Here is a 20,569-nt window from a genome sequence, read left to right on the forward strand (position 1 = left end):
TACTGATTAATCAGATCAAATTTTTGGTCAAAATGTTACAAGGCAGTCTCTGAAAGGATTTGTGATAACAGATATATGTACTGTATATTTTGTCACCAAAAGCTACTTCTGAGAAGAGCTTCAATACAACCTCATAAAATCATTATTTATTGCACAACAATTTACTGAGCAGCAGCTCATGATTAGGTTATCTGATCACTATTTCCACATGAACACCATTTTAAAGAAGAAGGCCGTGTACAACAGTGAGAAACTTCAAAATGTAACATAAATGTGTTTTTCCCACCAGTAACCCATTTCCCCAAATTGCATAAGGTTGCACCATATTAGACCTTCATAACCTAAAGTAGACATTTAGCTGCACTATTACCTGGCTAGATCAGGTGTATGGGCGGGTCCAAGGAAAACTACCCTTTACTTGGTCAGAGAGCAGCGTGCCGTGCGTTGCAAAACAGACACCTTCAGGTGCAAAGGCAGAGTAAGTGGATTAATGAACGCAAGCATGAGGCTCTTCTTTGTGTTATGCATGGCCCTTACGGTGACATATACATGTGCTCAAGGACAAGGTGAGAAAAGTTATCATTATTTGAACTCTCATGGTTTAGTGCATATCTGGGGATTGAGTTGGTTTATTATCATTTGAGAATGTGGAGACTGTATGACTTCAGTCACAATAGCGCTGAAACTGACAATGACATTGGTTGTAAACGTTTATTAGTGTGATGTTCCTGTGTTTAGACCATGTGTAATGTTTTACAAATAACCCCCAGGAAGCACATGGCTGCAGGATTTTGAGGAAGCTGTGAAGACCTTGAGTGAGGAGGGTTTAAGGAAGGCAAGTCTAATAAGATATATCAACCAAGGTGCGCAGCGCAGGTGCCAGGTGGTGCCAATACCTTTCTAGTATGATGAATATTTGTGCAGACTCGAAAAGAAATTGGTTAAAATACATGACAGAGTAAAACTATTAAAGTGCAACTCGAACTGGCAAATCTGCATTGTATGAATCCTCTGTGTTACTATGTCAGTTTCTGTTACAGCTTGTGCAATCTTATATAATAGATATTATCTATATATCTTATAATATCTATTATATAAGATCTATATATCTAATATATCTTATATAACAGAGCCCTGCGGCCAAACAAAAACACACTGTTCATGATTTATGCGGTTCCCTTTTCCTGTAGGAGGATCCAGACCCAATCAGAGCCAGTAACATCCAGCATCCTCTGTTCCAGTGTCCAGACATGAGCCCATCTTCCTCTGTGCCCACATCAGGTGAGTGCCAACCAGCCACGTCGTGTCTCTCATCTTCAGTGCAGTCAATGCCATTTCATGGAACTCATATTTTCAATTTCAATTTCCTTTTAATTTCACTTATAGAGCGCCAAAACATTACACATGTCTCATGGCGCTTTACAGAATGTTAGACAATCAGAGAAAAGAAAAGAAGGCCCGTGGGTATCAATGGTTTTGTTTGGGTTTCAGTTGAGTTGGTGAAACCAGCAGATATTAAAGTGATCGCAGCACTGGGGGATTCACTGACGGTGAGACCTAGACTCATAGCTGCAAATTAAACATAATCTGTGTGTGTGTGTGTGTCGTGCAGCCACATACATGCACTCTTGATTTTTGTATTTATTTTTTATGTTTTGTACCTCAGACTGCAATTGCAGCCAATGCGTCCAGCGTTCTGGGAGTACCTGTTGAATACCGCCATGTTTCATGGAGGTACATCACTTTTCCTTTGACTTTTTTCTTCTTGAAAGTCCAGCTGATGCCTTTGACTTGGCTGCACTTTGTTTTAAACCAGCTCATTCTGTGTCTTAATCAGACATCAAATCACGTCATATCATATTGCGTCACATCCAAAGGCTATTACTGATTAAGGTCATAATTAATAGAGGCTACTTTTGACATTAATCTGACCAGAAAATTGTGTGATATTTCTATGATATAGGTCACATGACTTGTTTGGTTTCCTTTGTTTACAGCATTGGAGGGCATGGGACATATCAAGATGTTATTACTCTCGCTAGTAAGTTGGGATGTTAAGGTCTATTATATGTTTCAGGTTCTGTTGTTGCTGATTTGAAATGAACCAGTTCCCCCTCCCTTCCAGATATTGTGAAGCTCTTCAATCCAGATGTGCTGGGCCCTGCTCCTATGTGGACCATAAATGGACATCCTGCCCCTTTGGAGTACACAGGGTTCAACTTGGCTGTTACAGGACATAACAGTCTGTAAGGGATTTTTTTATTGATCTGTTTTGTTTTTGAATCTCAGGGTGGTGGGTTCGAGCCCCACGTTGGGCGTTGGCCATAGAGCCTTCCCTGCACAGCACACACACACACACACACACACACACACACACACACACACACACACGCACACGCACACGCGCACACACGCGCGCGCGCGCGCTGGCCGTTGGCTTTTCGCTCTGGGCGTGGCCAAAGAGCCTTCTCTGCATAGCAGCAGACTGACAAAAACACGTCATTGTCATTATTTGCTTTTATACATTTGCATTTTTTATCTAAAATGGCAGACAAGTTTTTATTTGTCATTTGATAAGGGTTGTTAGACATGATAAAAAATGACCTCCAACAAATTGTCATGGATATGGTTATTCAATTGCCTGATAATGAATGAAGTTTTTATTGATTTATGATCACAATTATGATCATATTGACAACATATTGCACAGGAAGCTGTTTTGGGTGCAAAGTCTCCATGGATACATTTTGGACAGAGCAGACTGCAGAAAGAAGGGGCAGAGTGGGAAAGCTATTGGACAGCCGTTTCATTTCATTCGAAAATGCACACACAGTTTTATCACAAAATGTACAAAATATACTCTTATGTAACTAATCTTTTTTTGGTTTTCCCAGAAACTTTTCTGAGCAAACAAGAAACATGATTGACACCTTCAAAAACTATTCAGTAAGCCTTCTCTTTGAATTACAGTGGACAGATTAGAAGCAGATCTATAGATATTAGTAGTAGCTATTTCTATATTGTATATTATGGATCTGTATGAGTTCATCTTTATTGTCTCCATTTCCATCTATATTGTTTTTGCCCTCAGGCCATGAACTTCAAAGAGGACTGGAAACTGGTCACGGTCCTCATTGGGATGAATGACATTTGTGATTACTGCAAAGACAAAGTACACAGACCCATAGGTGCAGCTAGAAACTACTCTAATGATATGCATGGAGTCAATTGCATTTTTATAACCCCTGTAATTCTCCCTCCAGACACTCTTCTCTGTGGATAACTTCATCCAGCACATCACAGAGTCTCTTCAAATGCTGATGGATGAGGTACCACTGCAGCAGACCATAACATTTTAATATTTAAATGTCCTGTCAATACACACACTAGATACAACTCAGCTAGACTTGCGCCTCACCCGACAGTATATGTGGCTATTTCTGAACTTCTGCTCCACGTCCACTTGCGTGTCCATCTGCAGGTCCCAAGGCTGATTGTGAACGTTGTGCAAATCCTGACCATGAAGTCACTGAGGGACGTTCAGAAGCCAACATTGGGCTGCCAGTTGCAGAAGTAGGATTCTTCACTCCCTTAAGCTGATGTCATTTCAGAGATACACAGGAGAGATGTGCAATACTGCTGGTCATTTCAGAGATACACAGGAGAGATGTGCAATACTGCTGGTCATTTCAGAGATACACAGGAGAGGTGTGCAATACTGCTGGTCATTTCAGAGATACACAGGAGAGGTGTGCAATACTGCTGGTCATTTCAGAGATACACAGGAGAGGTGTGCAATACTGCTATAGGCTGGGGACCTCCCACAGTTGCCAATCAACAACTATCAAAAACAAAATCAGCCAGTGATGAGAGGATGGATTCCTTTTCATCGTTTGTCTTTTCAGTTGATGTGCAGACAGTGGACATCAGTTCTGAGCAATCAGACTTTATTACTTTATTATCTGAGCGCCATAGTTTCCCCATCATCTCATTCATTTTCCACACAAATACACTCGTAGATTTGCGCAATAATACTTAATTTGGGTGAATAAATAAATCCCTAGATATCTGTGCATTGATTTGGTGTGAAGAGCATGAGTCATGAGTGAATAAAACAGTCCCTCTCCACATCTCTCTTTGAGCAGAACTTTCTGCTCCTGTTTGGTGTTACCAGAGGAAAACTCGACCGAACTGCAGGAAGTTGTCGACCTCAACCGAGAGTTCCAGGTACTGTGTGTGTGCTAGCTTGTGCAGTGTTGTTTTGCATGTTCCATTCCGTCATACAATAATACTAATTAACTAACTAATTAATACTAATTAACTAACTAACTAATTCACGGATTGGGATAAATGCAGAGACCAAATTTCCCTCACGGGATCAAAAGAGTATATATACTATACTATACTATACTATATACTATACTATACTACTGTAGACCCTTTCAAGAGAGTTCCATTATCAGCATTATAGTTGGCCCCACAAGGCTTCTGTTTTAACATTCCATATGTTATCTTAATGCAGAGGAACCAGTTTTTGTTTTTATTGTTGAAAGGGTCTATACAATATTTTAATATTTCAAATTGACTGTGTCCAGCTTAGATTGGAGAAGCTTATCCACAGTGGCCGGTTCTTCAAGGATGACTTTGCAGTGGTTCTTCAGCCTTATCTCACCAACACAGAACTTCCCAAGTTACCTGTGAGGTCATAGGCCACAGTGCACTTCTAGCAGACCCACTAAGCAGACCTTGTTGGAAGTTGAATGTCTTTGACGCCCTGTTTGTTCTGGGTTGTTCAGGATGGCACCGTTGACTTCAGCTACTTTGGACCTGACTGTTTCCACTTTACTATTAAAGGCCATGAAGAGTTGGCCAAGGGATTGTGGAACAACATGGTGAGTGTCACTGTGCAGAAGTGTGCGGATGTGTGTATGGGCCAGGGGTGTTATTGTGTCTAAATCTGGACCAATCGCACAATATAAGTAAGTTTTATTTCAGTGTCAAGTTTTATTTCAGTAAGTTTTATTTCAGTGTAAGTTTATTTTCCTTTTTCAAATTTATGTTAAGTTCTAATTGAATTATTATATATTATTTGATTGTTATATTATTATGTCTTATTTGCATTTTCATTTATGTTGATATTGTACAGCACTTTGTAACTTTGTTTTGAAAAGTGCTTTATAAATAAAGATTATTATTATTATTATTATTATTATTATTATTATTATTATTATTATTATATGGATACAGCAACACTATTTATCTCAGCACTTAAGCTTAAACCACTCAAAGTAACACATTATTCACAGACTGAGCTTTTATGTGTGCCCTCAAGGGTTAGGCCTACATGAACTGTGTGTGTGTGTGTGTGTGTGTGTGTGTGTGTGTGTGTGTGTGTGTGTGTGTGTGTGTGTGTGTGTCTGACACTGTTCTGTGCACGAATGCTATAGTGCCAGGTAAACCCTCCTCTTCCCCTGTTTAGTTTCAGCCAGAGGGTAAGAAAGATATTATTCCCAGCCTGACCGATCCCATCAAGCTGATCTGCCCTCCACAGGTATGACTGCTTGTTCATTCTCTAGAAATGCTCAGAATATAAAGCTGTACCCTGTTTGTAATGAAGGATGCAAGGAGAAGACTCAATCCATTTTAACCAGTCACCTCCATGACAAACACAAGTTTTATTGACAAATTGACAAACTGTGAGTTCATCTGTGACCATTATATCCATGGGAACCACAACCCTCCAATCAGATTGAGGCCTGTGTTTTGTGTCTTTCTCATCTTATTTTAGGACCACCCTTACATATACACAAAACCACAATCACTACCCTCAGCTGCTGCAAGCAAACAAGGTCTCCTGACTCTTTTGATGGTGACCATGTCCTTGACACTACTGGCCGGTTTCTGATCATGTCCTGCAATCAGATTTGAGCTCTTTCAACCATCAGCCAGCGTGAAACATTCTAACTGATTCTTTTCATATATATAACAATGAAGTTATGATATAATGCTGTGCCTGTTTTAATGAACAACATGCTTGATTTATTTTGTGGTGTCTGCAGTGATAAAGTACTGCCGACAGAGGGCAGCCTCTATCTTTTATTTTCTGTCTTGTTCTCGCAAGCTGATAAAACCATGTAACGGCTACTCAACTTGATACTGTACGAGTCACGATGACTGTACTTCCAGTAGTAAAGGTTATGCATATAAGTATGTACAAACAATGGCGTGGTGGTGGTGGTGACGACGTGGTGGTGAAAGTAGGCTAATTGATAACAGATATGGATTTACATTTCACGAAAGTATAATCCTTAAAATAAAATAAAAATCGTCGAAAATGGCCAGCTATCTGTTTATTTCCCCCAGAAACGAAACCATGGATTTGTGCATTTCTATTTTAGGCTACAACTGAAGAACATCATGTAGGCATTGGACATTGGAGATGAAATGTCACAATGGGTTGGTTGCCTGGTGACAGGACAGTAGGTGAGGTGATAACAGAGCCCATCATTCTCTGGTGATAACCAGATGATCCACGCAACTAGAGAACAGTTGTAGCAACTCCTGCAGCCTTGCTCACTTGAGCGGTGCCTCAGTGGATAGGCCACGTCAGATTCACCGCTCTGAGGCAACCACATGGCACCCATCCTGCCTGTCTTACCACGAGTGGTCAGTAGGGGCAGCAACAAGTCTTTTAGCCGTACGTTTACTCGTGGCCATTAAAAGTGATAGGTAAAGTTACTCTACTCTAGGGAGGCTAGCTAAGTAGCTAACTTGCAGATCAGCCAATTCGGAAAGTTTTAACAGAGTTAAGTGTTTAGTTGCACGTCGTTTTTAGACAAATTGGTTATAGCAATGGCGTATTTACTAGATCATATATGTTGATGCTGTTGGCAGGCGTGTCACAACTTCAAATTGTTTACAATCTGCTCGTCTTCAATTCTTCGCTTTACTTTTTATCGTTGGTCGATTTTAAAAAACACGTTTTTCAATTGTGAAGTTTAGAAAAATCCTGAAAGGGATTTTTCGTGGCACGATGTCTACAGAAGTTGTTGTCGTTGAGTCCGACGTGACAGGGAGTCGCTTAGGTGGAGAGAACCAAAACAACTCAGACGTCGACCGACCCCAGGAATCCGATAGAGCCAACCACGAGGAGGGGCACAGAGATCTCAAAGTCGATTCAAAACATCAAAAACAGGGGATCATGGAAACCCTCGCCCCTGTCGACGAAATAAACAAGGGTAACGTGAACAACAAAGAAAATGACCAAAATGCCACGAGCAATAATACTGATCCTCATGAAAAAGCAAAGAAAAAAGTTATCGAGGCACCTCCACCGAAGGTAAACCCGTGGACGAAGAAGAATGCTTGCCCCTCCAACAATCCAACAACTAGCAACAGTCAAGAGACAGGTTTGTTTGTGTATCTTAACTTTATGACAGTATCAGCTGGAACATTACCCTACCGACACTGTAACATATGGCGATGGGCTTGTTTGGAAAGTTTCTCACAACTTCGTTAGGCTAAACTTAGCTCGTTACCATTGCTAAGTTATACTAAGCTAGCGGATAGGCTTGGGACTTAGCTGGCAAGCTAAAGAACTTAGCTAACAAAGCATGGCTAACTACATGTGTTCACTGCCTGTTAGCAAACTAGCGATTGATTAATGCTCACTATATAGGTAGCATTGGTTGCTGTGATGTAATATATTAGATAGTAATGCAACATGTATTTTGTTGTTTGTAACACTGTTCGTAGAATTTAGAAGTTGGACATGATTAAATGCCATGTCTGACAACTCGAGTGAAAATTTCTGTTATTCATACATGGACATGGAGAGGACAAATCAGAGTGAAGAGGTGTGGCCTATTAGCTTGCTAGTTAGCTTTCGAGAATTAGCCATGTTGATTTCAGACAGCTGTCACTGGTGCATCTGTTTGTTACTTATTTGCTATTTCATGAAAAGTATAGCGGATAAGTTGACTACAAATCTTGCATAACCCTATTTGTCACTGCAGTGTATTTGCCCTTAAGTTAGATTTCTAAGTCAACCTAACTGGCCCTGAAAACACAGTGAGCTAAGTTAGCTAACGTACTCCATTAAAAATAATGGTTATCACTAACGTTTGATACAAAGTGGTAATGTTTTGCTGATGTTGATTGGTGACGTGAATCAAATAATCTACCTTCAATGTATTGAGGTGGGCGAGTGATGTTCGCATGTTTATTTTTTTATCGCGGGTACGATAACGTTGGTCTTCCTGGCCACAGCTAAACTAACATAAACGTTACCAAGTTTAACGCAACATGCTAGCTGTTTGCTAATGCTTCACAGTTATTGGTGTAATGTTAAGTTACAGCGGAACTTAGGCTGCTCCATGGTATTTTCACCCAGGCAAGTGAATTTTGTTGCACTTGACAACTTTCCTGTTCATAATACGCGTTGATGTGGGGCCCGATTGAGTACTTATTCGGGCAGATTTGCTGAGGGAGGCAGATTCGGTAGTCCCCATCCCCCTCGGTATCTGATCAAATTGCACTGGAGCACGTGGAGTGCTGACAACTGCAACTCTACGTACCGGGAGTTGTTGCGAAGAGCAGTAGCAAAGCACAGGCCTCAGTTCTGAAACACTTATTTAAAGATTAGTTCATTTCAATCACAATATTCAAACAAATTGGACATAATTCTTTCGGAAATTAACCTGATACTGTGTTTCGCATCACGGCAACGTAATAACTAATCGTTTGAAGCTGAAGATGCATGATTCCCCCAGTTTATTAGCAGGCGTTGACACATTACTCCAGTGACATTACATTGTGTATCAACAACATATTGTGACGAACTTTTCAATTGTACATTACATAATGCAGTGCAGATCTGTGTACTGCAATGTTATGTTCTTTAGTTAGACAACATTCAACAGGTGACACTTGAATAGTTATTGGATAGTTGAAACATGAGTAATGTAGGCTAACTAATGATAGATTGTTGAATTCCTTGAAAGTGGCAAAGAAAATGGCCAAGTTATCCATGAGAAACATTGTAGGCTTAACCAGTTGAAAGATACCAACAATAATATTCAATGTCATCATTTACAGATGTCAGGTTTGCTTTTCACTTAATGCTTCATGTGTTGGGCATTACTTCACAAGGATTTGCATTGCAGCAGTAGCATGCTTTTTGCCTGCATCAGTCATAATGAGAGTAATTCTCCAGAGGCCTTGTAGGGGAGAGAATTTTGGCATCAAGTCTGGTCATAATTAGATTACCCTGCATCTCATAATTAGATTACACTGTGTCTAATTTAAAAGGTTGAGATCTCACAATGCATTGCTGTCTCAAATGGGAAAGTTGTGACAGAGTGGCATGGCTTCAGCATGACTGTAAATGAAAAGAGATGTTCAGCGTTACACACACACAACACATTCTCCTCATAAAGTTCATGTGAGTCAGACCTTTCATATGCTCAAGTTCTGTGGAAACCAACAAGGACTTCATTTTTTAATTTATGTAGCCTTTTCAAGAATAGCCGTGGGTGTGTGTGGGTGTACTATGCTTTAAAAACCAAGCTGCTCACTATGTTGCAAACAATAGACAAGCAAAATACTGAGAAAGTAGGCTATGTATGCCAGTGTGATTTATTAGCCAGACACACACACACACACACACATAATGATGTGGAAGTATGCCATACTGTCAGGTTAAACAAAGCAGATCTCTAGAAGGTGTCTTGTGTGTGAACCACAAGTCCTCTGGTGGCACGTTCACTGTTTCCTGAATGACTTGTGTTTTCTTGTTGTTGTATTTTTTGACACATTGCTTCTGCTGTGAGCATTTCCACCTGACCCCGTGCGGGTGCTTCATGGGATGCGTGCTAGACGGAGGTCCCTCAGTTCTCTCCAATAGCAGTGGTGCTGCCAAGGCAGTATCGGTGAGTGTGGTCACACCCGATGCTGTTTTCCAACTCTAAGGGCCTTATCGAGCAGGCCATCCCTGATGATAAAGGACCCCTGACACTCCCAGGGTTGGGCGGCCTGCTCTGTGCCTGTAAAATCCTGTCACATTTCTCTTCTCTTCTTTTTTCGATCCTTCCCCGTTTCTTGTAGGCCTATATTTTCTCTGTTTCCGGCGGCATAGGCGGCTTTCTCAAACTGGTTTTGTAAGCAGTGTTTCTACATGCCGGTGCATGGGGAATGGTGATTAGGGCTGTCACTTAACGTTCGAAAATCGATTGGACCAAACAACACAAGTTTCGAAAACTAAAATAGGGAATTGATTTTAACCAAATATGTACACTATTAATTTTAAACGAATTAAACAAATAAAAAGGATAGATGTAACAAAATTCACAAACAAGAATATAAGCATATAAAAGAATTCCGAAGTGCAGTAAGCATTGCGAAAGCTAAAAAGAAAATTCCCACTAATTTTACGCACCGGAAACCGCTGTTTCAATCAGCTGCTGTGCTGCTCGTGTTTTGCCAAAAAATGGAGCACAACGCGATCAGTCTGTGCGACATGAGAGAGACGAGTGATAGGCCCTAATAACTTGAGGAGTTCGATGTGGAAGTACTTCGGATTTTTGGTATATCAAACTATGGAGAAGAACAAAGCGGTAGGCTATGCAAACTGTGCAATCGAGTTCTACGTAGGCGAATTTTTTTTTACATTTCTAATCGTAAACAGACACAGCTACGTTGAAGCCTGCAGTAATGTTTGTCACTGATGTAATGGCAGTCCACTCTGCTTATTGTTTTTCGAGAATGTTGCACTTCTGTTTGTCATTGTGCACGAAACTTCATACCAATAAATCATCAGAAATATTTGCTGGCTTGCGTCTACAAGCGCCCTCTACATTCGTCCTAATGCCTGTTAGTTGTTTGTGGATTGGCCTATATTTGGCGTTGAAAACGGAAACGTCAATGTCTTTAGACATTATAAAATCGATTTTACAATCGATTCAATGAACATTTATGTCTCAAAAATCGAACAGGATTTTTTCACAAAAGTGACAGCCCTAATGGTGATTCATTCCGCTTGAAAGTGCAGCAAGTTAATGAAAACAAACCAACAGGAGTGAACAGTGACTTTGTTTGTTAGCCTAATGTATTGTCAACATGGTATTCAGAGAAACATGGCGTTGACACTCTTGTTTGGTTTGGCTCTTAGCAGTAAAAAACATCCTCTTGTGTTGGCCCTTCAATATTGACACTTTGTGTGATTTAGCATTATGACATATTCTTACCACGAATTTAGGTCTCATTATATCCTGAAGCAGGGGAGTTGATTCTGCATGTCATGTATTTTGTTGCTGTGACAAATATTTCCTGGCAACCCATTGTTAATGAACAACGGCCCACATACCATAGGGACCTGACATTGTGAGAGTGAGAGAGAATGGGTGGCCGAGAGGGAGAGAGAGAGGATCAGAGAGAGAGACAGGCAGACGGACAGACGGACGGACGGACGGACGGAGAGAGACAGAGGATCAGGGAGAGAGAGAGGCAGCGCGTGTTGACCATGGCTACCCGTGGCCGAGGGTCTGTTGTAAATACACTCTTACTGTTTGCTCCTGGGCAGTTAATGGTTGACGTGTGTGGATGGCAGACCTTGTTCAACAGGTGTTGTGTGTTAATGCCGGGCTGCCCAATGTCATCATCCTGGAAAAAGGGCAGCCATTTTACATGAACTCAGCTGACATGCTGATTCAGCCGTTTTCCTCTGCAGATGAAATGTATTTAGGAAGGGAATGCAAACATCCACTTGTTCCATGGAACTCTTATCGTGGAACCTTATCTCAAGTATAACCCACTGCTCTGCCTGAGAGCACATGCAATAGAAACCACTGCTCTGCCTGAGAGCACATGTAGTAGAACCCACTGCTCTGCCTGAGAGCACATGTAGTAGAACCCACTGCTCTGCCTGAGAGCACATGATGTAGAACCCACTGCTCTGCCTGAGAGCACATGATGTAGAACCCACTGCTCTGCCTGAGAGCACATGTAGTAGAACCCACTGCTCTGCCTGAGAGCACATGTAGTAGAACCTGCTTATTGCATTTCCTTTTGTTTTTCTCTCCTTTGTTAAAATGACTCAGGGTGTCAAGGTTGCCACGGACACTGGTCATTTCTCTGAACTAGAGTAAAGCTGTAAAACTTTGATCTGAGTCATCCTCTACACATGCCCTCAAAACACACCGACTACAGAATAAAGAAATGTAGTAGCCATCCTGTACTACGCGCAGTCCAAGGAGATTCAGTGAAATGTAGCCAAACAAGATGAGTTTATTATATAAGGCAATGCCTGGCACCATGGCCCCGGCTTACAGTCTTCAGAGCCAGTTGAATCGGCCGGTCAGATGGAGGATGGTGTTTGTTGAATTTGGACGGTTCGTGGTGTGGTGTTCCACGGTTGAACAAACACACATGGTCACCTTCTCACTTTTATCTGTGTGTGTTCACAGAGCCGCAGAGTCCAGCCAAAGTGGTCCGCGCCGCAAAGCCTCGCTCCAGGAAATCCAGCAAGGTAACGTGTGTGTGTGTGTGTCCGTGTCCCTGTGTGTGTGTCCGTCCGTGTGTGTGTGTGTGTGTATGTATGTGTGTGTCCTTGTCTGGGTGCATGTGTGCGTGTGTGTATGCGCAGTGGCTGTATGTGGTGTGTAAGAGTAAGACAGAAGTGGTGGAGTGTCCAGTGTTGGTTAACAGCCAGAAAGTGACACACTGACACAGTGCACCATAGGGCTGTGACTACTAGGCACACATGGTTGGGCTGACTGAGGACTGGCTGAGTGGGTGTTTGTGTTTTTTTTATGTTGACACTCTGGGTTAAATGTCCCTTCCAGTAGCAAATAGTTCCAATGATTGGCTAACCCACAGCCATATCTCCTCTCCTCTCCCCACTCCTGTGGTTGTGGAGAGGTCACAGCTACGCGGTCACTTCTGGAAAATAAAGACACAGTTTATTTCAAAAGAATGTTTTTGTTTCCCTCTCCCCCTTTTCTTTATGAGAGAGAGAGAGAGAGAGAGAGAGAGAGAGAGAGAGAGAGAGAGAGAGAGAGAGAGAGAGAGAGAGAGAGAGAGAGAGAGAGAGAGAGAGAGAGAGAGAGAGAGAGAGAGAGAGAGAGAGAGAGAGAGAGAGAGATTCCTGCCTGCTCTCTGAGTGAGTTCAGCTTGGGTTTCTATTCAAAAACATGAGAGAGAGAGATACATGCGGGCGGCTGACATTCTCACAGGTATGTCAGAGGGTCCCACATGACGCCCGTGTTCAAGTGCCACACTCGTGGCATGTTGGCCAGGGTGTAATGCTGTTGAAGGATACTATTACACACTCACACCACACATAGGGTATGACCGTCACACACTGTTTAAAAGTGTGTCAACCTCCATCTCTGGTCCACATTGGGACACACAGGAATCTGATCTGGCACAAGGAATTCTGGGAATTTGGTTGGCCAGGGAGTTTTTAAAGTAAACCGCAGCAAAATCTCTCCACTAAGGCATCAGCAGACGTGTGGAGATGTTCCAGCAGCTGTGGAGCTGTAGTTGTTGCATATCTGGAGAATGAAGATTGCCTGCGCATTAGAACATTAGAATGCTGCGCTATGAAGATGGCCTGCACATTAGAACATTAGAACGCTGCGCTGTGAAGATGGCCTGCGCATTAGAACATTAGAACGCTGCACTATGAAGATGGCCTGCACATTAGAACACTGCGCTGTGAAGATGGCCTGCACATTAGAACGCTGTGCTGCATTTCATTAGGAACGCTTGCACTATGAAGATGGCCTGCACATTAGAACACTGGCGCCAGAAGATGGCCTGCACATTAGAACGCCAGTTGTGGGAAGAGTGCGGAGTAGTCCGCAAGACACCGCTGTGAAGATGGCCTGCACATTAGAACACTGCGCTGTGAAGATGGCCTGCACATTAGAACACTGCGCTGTGAAGATGGCCTGCACATTAGAACACTGCGCTGTGAAGATGGCCTGCACATTAGAACACTGCGCTGTGAAGATGGCCTGTCCCGCGATGGCTTCCGCGATTAGAACATTAGAACGCTGCACTATGAAGATGGCCTGCACATTAGAACACTGCGCTGTGAAGATGGCCTGCACATTAGAACGCTGTGCTGTGTGGGAAGAGTGCGGAGTAGTCCGCACACCGGTACCATACATTATCATACCATACCGTCCCATACATTATTATACCATACACATTATTATACCATACCGTACCATACATTATTATACCATACATTATTATACCATACATTATCATACCATGCCGTCCCATACATTATTATACCATACACATTATTATACCATACCGTACCATACATTATTATACCATACACATTATTATACCATACCGTACCATACATTATTATACCATACATTATTATACCATACACATTATTATACCATGCCGTACCATACATTATTATACCATACCATACCATACATTATCATACCATACATTATCATACCATACCGTACCATACATTATCATACCATACCATACATTATCATACCATACCGTACCATACATTATTATACCATACCGTACCATACATTATTATACCATACCATACCTTATCATACCATACAATATCATACATTATCATACCATACCGTACCATACATTATCATACCAAACAATACCATACCATACTGTACCATAGCGTCGCCATCTGAAAAATGCCTGGCAGACCAGGGGAGATTTGTAGGGACTCTGCTGATGCTCATCTGTGCCCTGTGCTGTTCATCTGTGCCCTGTGCTGTTCATCTGCTGATGGTCATCTGTGTCCTGTGTGCTTTTATTTTGCAGTCGAGTGACTTCAGTGACATCACAAACTGGCCCACCCCAGGAGAGCTGGCCAACAAAGAGGTGATTTATTATTTATTTATTATTACAATACCCCCATACACACACACACAGTGACAATTCGACAAACCTGTTTGTGCATTAACACATGCTTAGATAAGTTGACACCCCAATACGCACACATGCATACACGCACACGCACACATGCATGCACGCACATAAGCACACAAGCACACACACACACCCTGGAGCTGTGTCTGGTGGTGCCTCTGCAGAGATCTCTTCAGATTATCAGGGGATTTGGAGGCCGTGTGCAGTTAGTGGTACCTGCATGTATTATATCATCAAGAATAACAGCTGCAGCTGTCTTGGGCAAAACAGCAGGTCCCCCGTCCTGTCAGTACCAAACGTGGCCACCAGATGGACCCAACACAGGAACGTGCTGGCTCAGTGTACTCAATGATAAAGGGCCTTATTAAATTGTGAACTTGCACATTACCTGCGTTGAATCAACAGTAAATCTCCTCGTAGCCAGGCGTGAATGGCCGCGTTGATAAGCGATGTTGACTCATTAAAGTGGAATCATAAACTCCGGCATGACCTGAGGTGACTTTGGAAATGGCAGCTTTGGCCGCACTACAAGCCTGTCGTAATAATAGTTTATTAATGTGCTCTGAGAGGGCAGTTATGATGTCTAATGGGGATGTAAATGTCCACATATTTGGACATATTCAACGTTCTGAATGTACCAAATGCAGTTTTTAACAGAGGTCAACAGTAGGCTTTTTTGCTTTTGAAAGTCCGTTATGAGTTGTGGTCAGTTCCTGTTGATGTTTAACTGGTCTTCATGCACATGCTGAGGAGCAGCTAACAACCTGGTCACGCATGAGGTGTGTGTGTGTGTGTGTGTGTGCGCATTTCATCAGTGTCCTAATGTACACAGTGATTAGCTTCCATGAGCGACGCTGTGCATGTGTGTGTGACCTAGAAAGTGTGTGTGAGTGTGTGTGCGCGCGCGGAAGCGGGCCTCTAATCGTGCCTTGGTTGTGGCCCTCAGCAGCAGAACCTCATAAACTCGGCTGGACGTAAGGGCCAGGGCCCGCGGCGCGACAAGAGACGCAGGCTCGGACAGGAAGCAGGAGTCGGGCAGCGACGGCAGCGACAGCAAGGAGAACCGCGAGGCCCAACAGGAGCCGGCCGCCAACCCACCCACAGGGGAGGGACCGGACGAGGGAGAGACTGCCCAGAACACCACCCAGCGCAGGAGAGGAGGTGAGGGATGGATGCACACACACACACAGCAATGTATACATGGGCATGGACCAGTGCACACTCATATATGCATACAGCAGGGAGATGAAGGTAGAACATGAAAATAAATGTTATATTGCCATTCAACACCAGAATGCACACACACAAACATTCATGTGAGCTCGACTTGGCATGACACTTACTAAACCTTGTGTGCACTTGTCTTTTATTGTGTGTGTGTGTGTGTGTGTGTGTGTCCGTGTTGTGTGTACGCAGCTTGGAGGAGGGAGAACAAGGACCTGAATGACGACGCCTCGAGTGTGCGCAGCGATGGTGGAAGTGTCCGAGGAGGACTGCGGGGCAGGGGCAAAGGTCGCGGGCGTGGCCGAGGTCGTGGCCGAGGTAACAGTCTTTTAGAGACTTGCAGATTTGAATCTCGCAGATTTGAATCTCAGACATGACATAAGTTACTGCCACCATCCACTCCTCCAAAAAAACATACAGTATTTATAACCATTTCATTTGAAATGAAGTATTTGTCTACAGCCTAAAGACGTTCAAATGATGCCTTTAATTTGTAACATCTCATTGAAATGAAGTACTTGTCTACAGTCTAAAGACGCTCAAATGATGCCTTTAATTTGTAACATCTCATTGAAATGAAGTACTTGTCTACAGGCTAAAGACTTTCAAATGAGGCCTTTTATTTTCTCGATCACTGTGTGATGATTCACACCACAAGCAACCAACGTTGATAAACAGAGAAGTGATAGAACACAGAACACAAGAATACATAGAACATACAGTAGAATGCACGAAGACACAGAACACAAGAATACATAGAACATACAGTAGAATGCACGAAGACACAGCACAAGAATACATAGAACATACAGTAGAATGCACGACGACACAACACAAGAATACATAGAACATACAGTAGAATGAACGAAGACACAGAACACAAGAATACATAGAACATACAGTAGAATGCACAGACACAGAACAAAAAAAAAGAATGTTTGTTTCTTTCACACACTTCAAAGCAGCCCATACTGATGGCCTCTCAGTCCTGCTCAGTCCCACATGCTTTCCATCCCAGCGGCAGCACACTAAACAAGGCAAGGCAGCCGTGCCAGTCCTGCCGCGTGCTGCCAGGAGCCTGCAGGGACTCCTCCGGGGGAACATTCAGGAGATGCCTCCAGCGCTGTTGGCCTCACACTTTACATCCAGTGGGGCTTTTCGGCCTGTGAACAAAATGCATGTAACTAGTGCCCTAGTTTATGGGTAAACACACCAGCCGCTCCCGTGACCTTGGCATAGTTGGCATCACGTTGGACGGGCTGGGCACTGTGCCAGAGTTCTGATGACCCGGGGCACGGCTTTCACTACGGACCAGTCGGGCGTGGTGGGCCAGTGGTAACATGACCTCCTGACAATCCCTCGACCTGGGTTTGATTCCCCAACCTACCGTTGCGAGTCCGTGTTGCTTTGGATAAAAGCACCTGCTTAGTACCAGTCAATTTTTTTCCTTTGTGATTCCTTGTTGTTGGAATGAGTTGCCTAATGTTTTATGTTCTATGGTGGAATGAGTTGCCTAATGTTCTGTGTAGGGGTCGACCAATTATTGGTCGGGCCGATATTTAGCATTTTTATAATAATCGGTATCGGTCATTTTTCCCACCGATAAGCCAATATTGAAATGGATAAAGAATGAAACGCGCTACTTTGTCTGTAAAGCGTCTCTCACTCCCTGCATTTGCTACTCTGTGGTCGAGAGCATTGTCCCGCCCACTACACCGTCTGATTTGTTAGTTAGCACGAATGCAGCCAATCAGGATCGAAGACTGAACACAGAGAAAGTTTAGGATGCTCACTGAGGCAGACTGACTGGGCTTAAGCTGTACGGAGCTATTTTTCGAAGGTAGCCTAAGGAAGGTACCTTACAGGGTTTACATTGCTGAAGGGTTTACATTGCTGAAGTTGCAATGAATCACAATCATCTACACTGAAGTTACAAAAACACCACTTTGTAAGCTATTGTCTCTTTGATCCGGATCAATAAGTAAAGCAGTTTAGCCAATTCCCGATTGATGCACGTTAGTGATGCTGTTTAGCCTACTAGTTACAAACTCGGGTGCTGCGCGTCGGGAGTTCTTTGCATCCGCCTCGTCCATTAATTGTGAATAACGGGACACCTTGGCGGACGTTATCGCTTAGGCCTACATAGTAGACAAGTCCTAAATTATGCGATAGCGAACGTCAACAAGTCTAGTTGCTCCTTTTTGAAACGGACTGTCAGAAAAGACCAGGCTACAGGCACCCAGGGCCAGCCGTAATTTAATCCGACCTGAAGTAAATCGCGTCCTGAGCTGGCTATTAACGTGCCTTTTAGGCTCACAGAAGTGTAGCTTATAGCCTACACATGGACACACATTGCATGCTTAAATAGCCTAAGAACTATTTTAAAACTGTTTTGTTAGACTGTTCAACCGTAACACTTGCACCTCTTCCTCTCCCTCTCCCTCTCGTGCACTCACACACACAATGGCAAAGCATCCTTTTGTGACAGGTCCCTTAACATACAGTAGTTAACAAGCATCATACACAGGATTTACACTTGTGATGCAAGTTGATAGACAATTGTGTATCAAAAGAAGAAAGGAAAGTTTGCATAATTAAATGCTTCTGAATGATTTTTTTGCAGCATATCGCCTTTACTATCTACCCTCCTTTTTGACAACTGACATATCGGTTTTACATATCGGTTATCGGCCTCCTGTTTTGGTAATAATTGATATCGGTATCTGCCCTGAAAAAAACATATCGGTCGATCCCTAGTTCTGTGTTCTATGGTGGAATGAGTTGCCTAATGTTCTATGTTCTATGGTGGAATGAGTTGGCTAATGTTCTGTGTTCTTGTGATAGTTTTGGGACTCTGAAGAAATGTTTCAGGACTCCTCTGTTCATCGTGCACATGATTAATTAGTTCTCAGACTCTGCTGAACAGAAATGGTCCTTGCTTTAAGCCCTACAGAGGCTGGAGAATGTTTTCAAACAGTGTTTTGTTTGCTTTGAGCTCACCGAGTGTTTGCAAACACACCAACGGAGGCAGTAGTTCCTGGCAACAAATAAGGACACTAGACTAAGGGTTACTGTTCCAGTCAAACAATTTGGATCGTTTGCACAAAAGCCTGTCGGTATAAAGCGGATGACCTGCATTCTGCCCAAATATTTGCAGACTGTGGACACCTGTTTAGGTGCCCCTGAGAGGAACCTTAAAAGAGGTTAAATCAGGTTCGAGAAAACTGAAAAGAAAGCTTTTCAGATGGGAGCACTTAAGAAAGTCTGTATACATGACGTGATTTTGATTCATTTCTTTCAGTAGTGAGTGAGTGTGTTGGTTGCGTTCATCGGGGTGATCCTCCAAGTCCAGTGTTTAGAGATGGCCCTGGGTGAGCTACTCTGAGGAAGTGCTGAACCTCCTGTTGCACTGCTTTATGTTTTGGGAGCAGAATAGAGAGCAGGTTCATCACTTCCGAGTTCACTTACTCAGGCACATCAGTAAACCACCTACTTGTTTTGGTTTAGCAGTGGTGCCTGTGGTGTGATGCATTGGAAAGACATAATAACAAGTGAAGTGTGTGAGGTTCTGGGGTTGTAACATCACCTGCTGTCTGTCCCTCCCCAGGTCGCTATGACTACTCCCACAGCTACAGAGAGTCGTACGCCGAGGGCTCCAACGCCCAGGCGTCAGCTGAGTTTGGCAACAACAACATGATGTATTACTACGACGACGGCAACCGCGTGCAGATGTACACCGTGGACGAGAGCCTCCTGAAAGAGTATATCAAGCGCCAGATGTGAGTTCACTCTCCATAGGGGTCAAAGGTCCAGGGGTAAGGGTCAAGGGGTCAACTGTTAGTGCCCATATACCCTACCCTGCTGGTGTCACCGCAGGTCAAGCCCAGAATGGACTAGTGACCAGCCTGGATATGTTCATCAAAGTAAGTGGGAAAGCTCCTAATATAAGAGCCCCATGGCTTTATTCTCCAAGCGAAACAAAGCTGTTCTTTTAGGAGGGTTCTATTAGGGCTCTTATACTAGGAGGTTACTCGCTTTTTCTGTGTGAAATTCCTCCGGCTTGCCACTAATGGCTTAGTCAGATTACACAATTGTTTTGTCCTCTATGATGGTCTGTTAAGGATTGCCCATGTGAGGCAATGTCATCATAGAACCATACATTCTTGCTGCGTCTTGGTCGGGAGATTGGCCACATTACAAGATTATGTAGCCTCATCGTTTGCTCGTGTGTCGTCATAGTATGTTAACATAGTGTTGTAGGAGATTCTCCAAAAATCTTGACATGCTAGACTTTTTGTCGTGGGGTTGTGGAATGTTGCAGACAATAAATCGTTGGTCGTGGAATATGTCACATTACAAGACACGTTCCTCCATCTGCTTCCTTCCTGAACCTTTCTGTACGACGCTGGAAATG

The 20,569-nt window shown here is 43.1% G+C and overlaps 2 protein-coding genes across 2 annotated transcripts in view; both read left to right on the forward strand.

Annotated features, from left to right (window-relative positions):
• Nucleotides 1-1,201: 1,201 nt before the first annotated feature.
• LOC125294375 (phospholipase B1, membrane-associated-like) lies at nt 1,202-6,439 on the forward strand. Its single transcript, XM_048243053.1, has 14 exons — nt 1,202-1,281; nt 1,492-1,550; nt 1,667-1,734; nt 1,998-2,041; nt 2,126-2,246; nt 2,895-2,946; nt 3,092-3,172; nt 3,264-3,329; nt 3,482-3,573; nt 4,146-4,227; nt 4,596-4,697; nt 4,797-4,892; nt 5,480-5,551; nt 5,789-6,439. Exons 1-14 carry the CDS (start codon nt 1,251-1,253, stop codon nt 5,903-5,905), a joined length of 1,083 nt encoding a protein of 360 aa, XP_048099010.1. The 5' UTR covers nt 1,202-1,250; the 3' UTR covers nt 5,906-6,439.
• Nucleotides 6,440-6,540: 101 nt separating this feature from the next.
• larp1b (La ribonucleoprotein 1B) overlaps nt 6,541-20,569 on the forward strand; it is a 37,156-nt gene continuing 23,127 nt past the window's right edge. Inside the window, 7 exon segments of the mRNA XM_048242940.1 lie at nt 6,541-7,409; nt 12,462-12,523; nt 14,824-14,883; nt 15,878-15,939; nt 15,941-16,092; nt 16,348-16,473; nt 19,763-19,934. Coding sequence (XP_048098897.1) covers nt 7,034-7,409; nt 12,462-12,523; nt 14,824-14,883; nt 15,878-15,939; nt 15,941-16,092; nt 16,348-16,473; nt 19,763-19,934 — 1,010 coding nt within the window. The 5' untranslated portion in view covers nt 6,541-7,033.

Source organism: Alosa alosa, chromosome 1 (assembly GCF_017589495.1).
Source record: "Alosa alosa isolate M-15738 ecotype Scorff River chromosome 1, AALO_Geno_1.1, whole genome shotgun sequence".
Classification (NCBI taxonomy): domain Eukaryota; kingdom Metazoa; phylum Chordata; class Actinopteri; order Clupeiformes; family Clupeidae; genus Alosa; species Alosa alosa.

Coding starts and splice junctions, on each gene's coding strand:
- LOC125294375 (XM_048243053.1), top strand. CDS start 1,251: ATGAGCCCATCTTCCTCTGTGCCCACATCAG. Junction 1,551..1,666: donor CACTGGGGGATTCACTGACG/GTGAGACCTAGA, acceptor TTTGTACCTCAG/ACTGCAATTGCAGCCAATGC. Junction 1,735..1,997: donor TACCGCCATGTTTCATGGAG/GTACATCACTTT, acceptor CTTTGTTTACAG/CATTGGAGGGCATGGGACAT.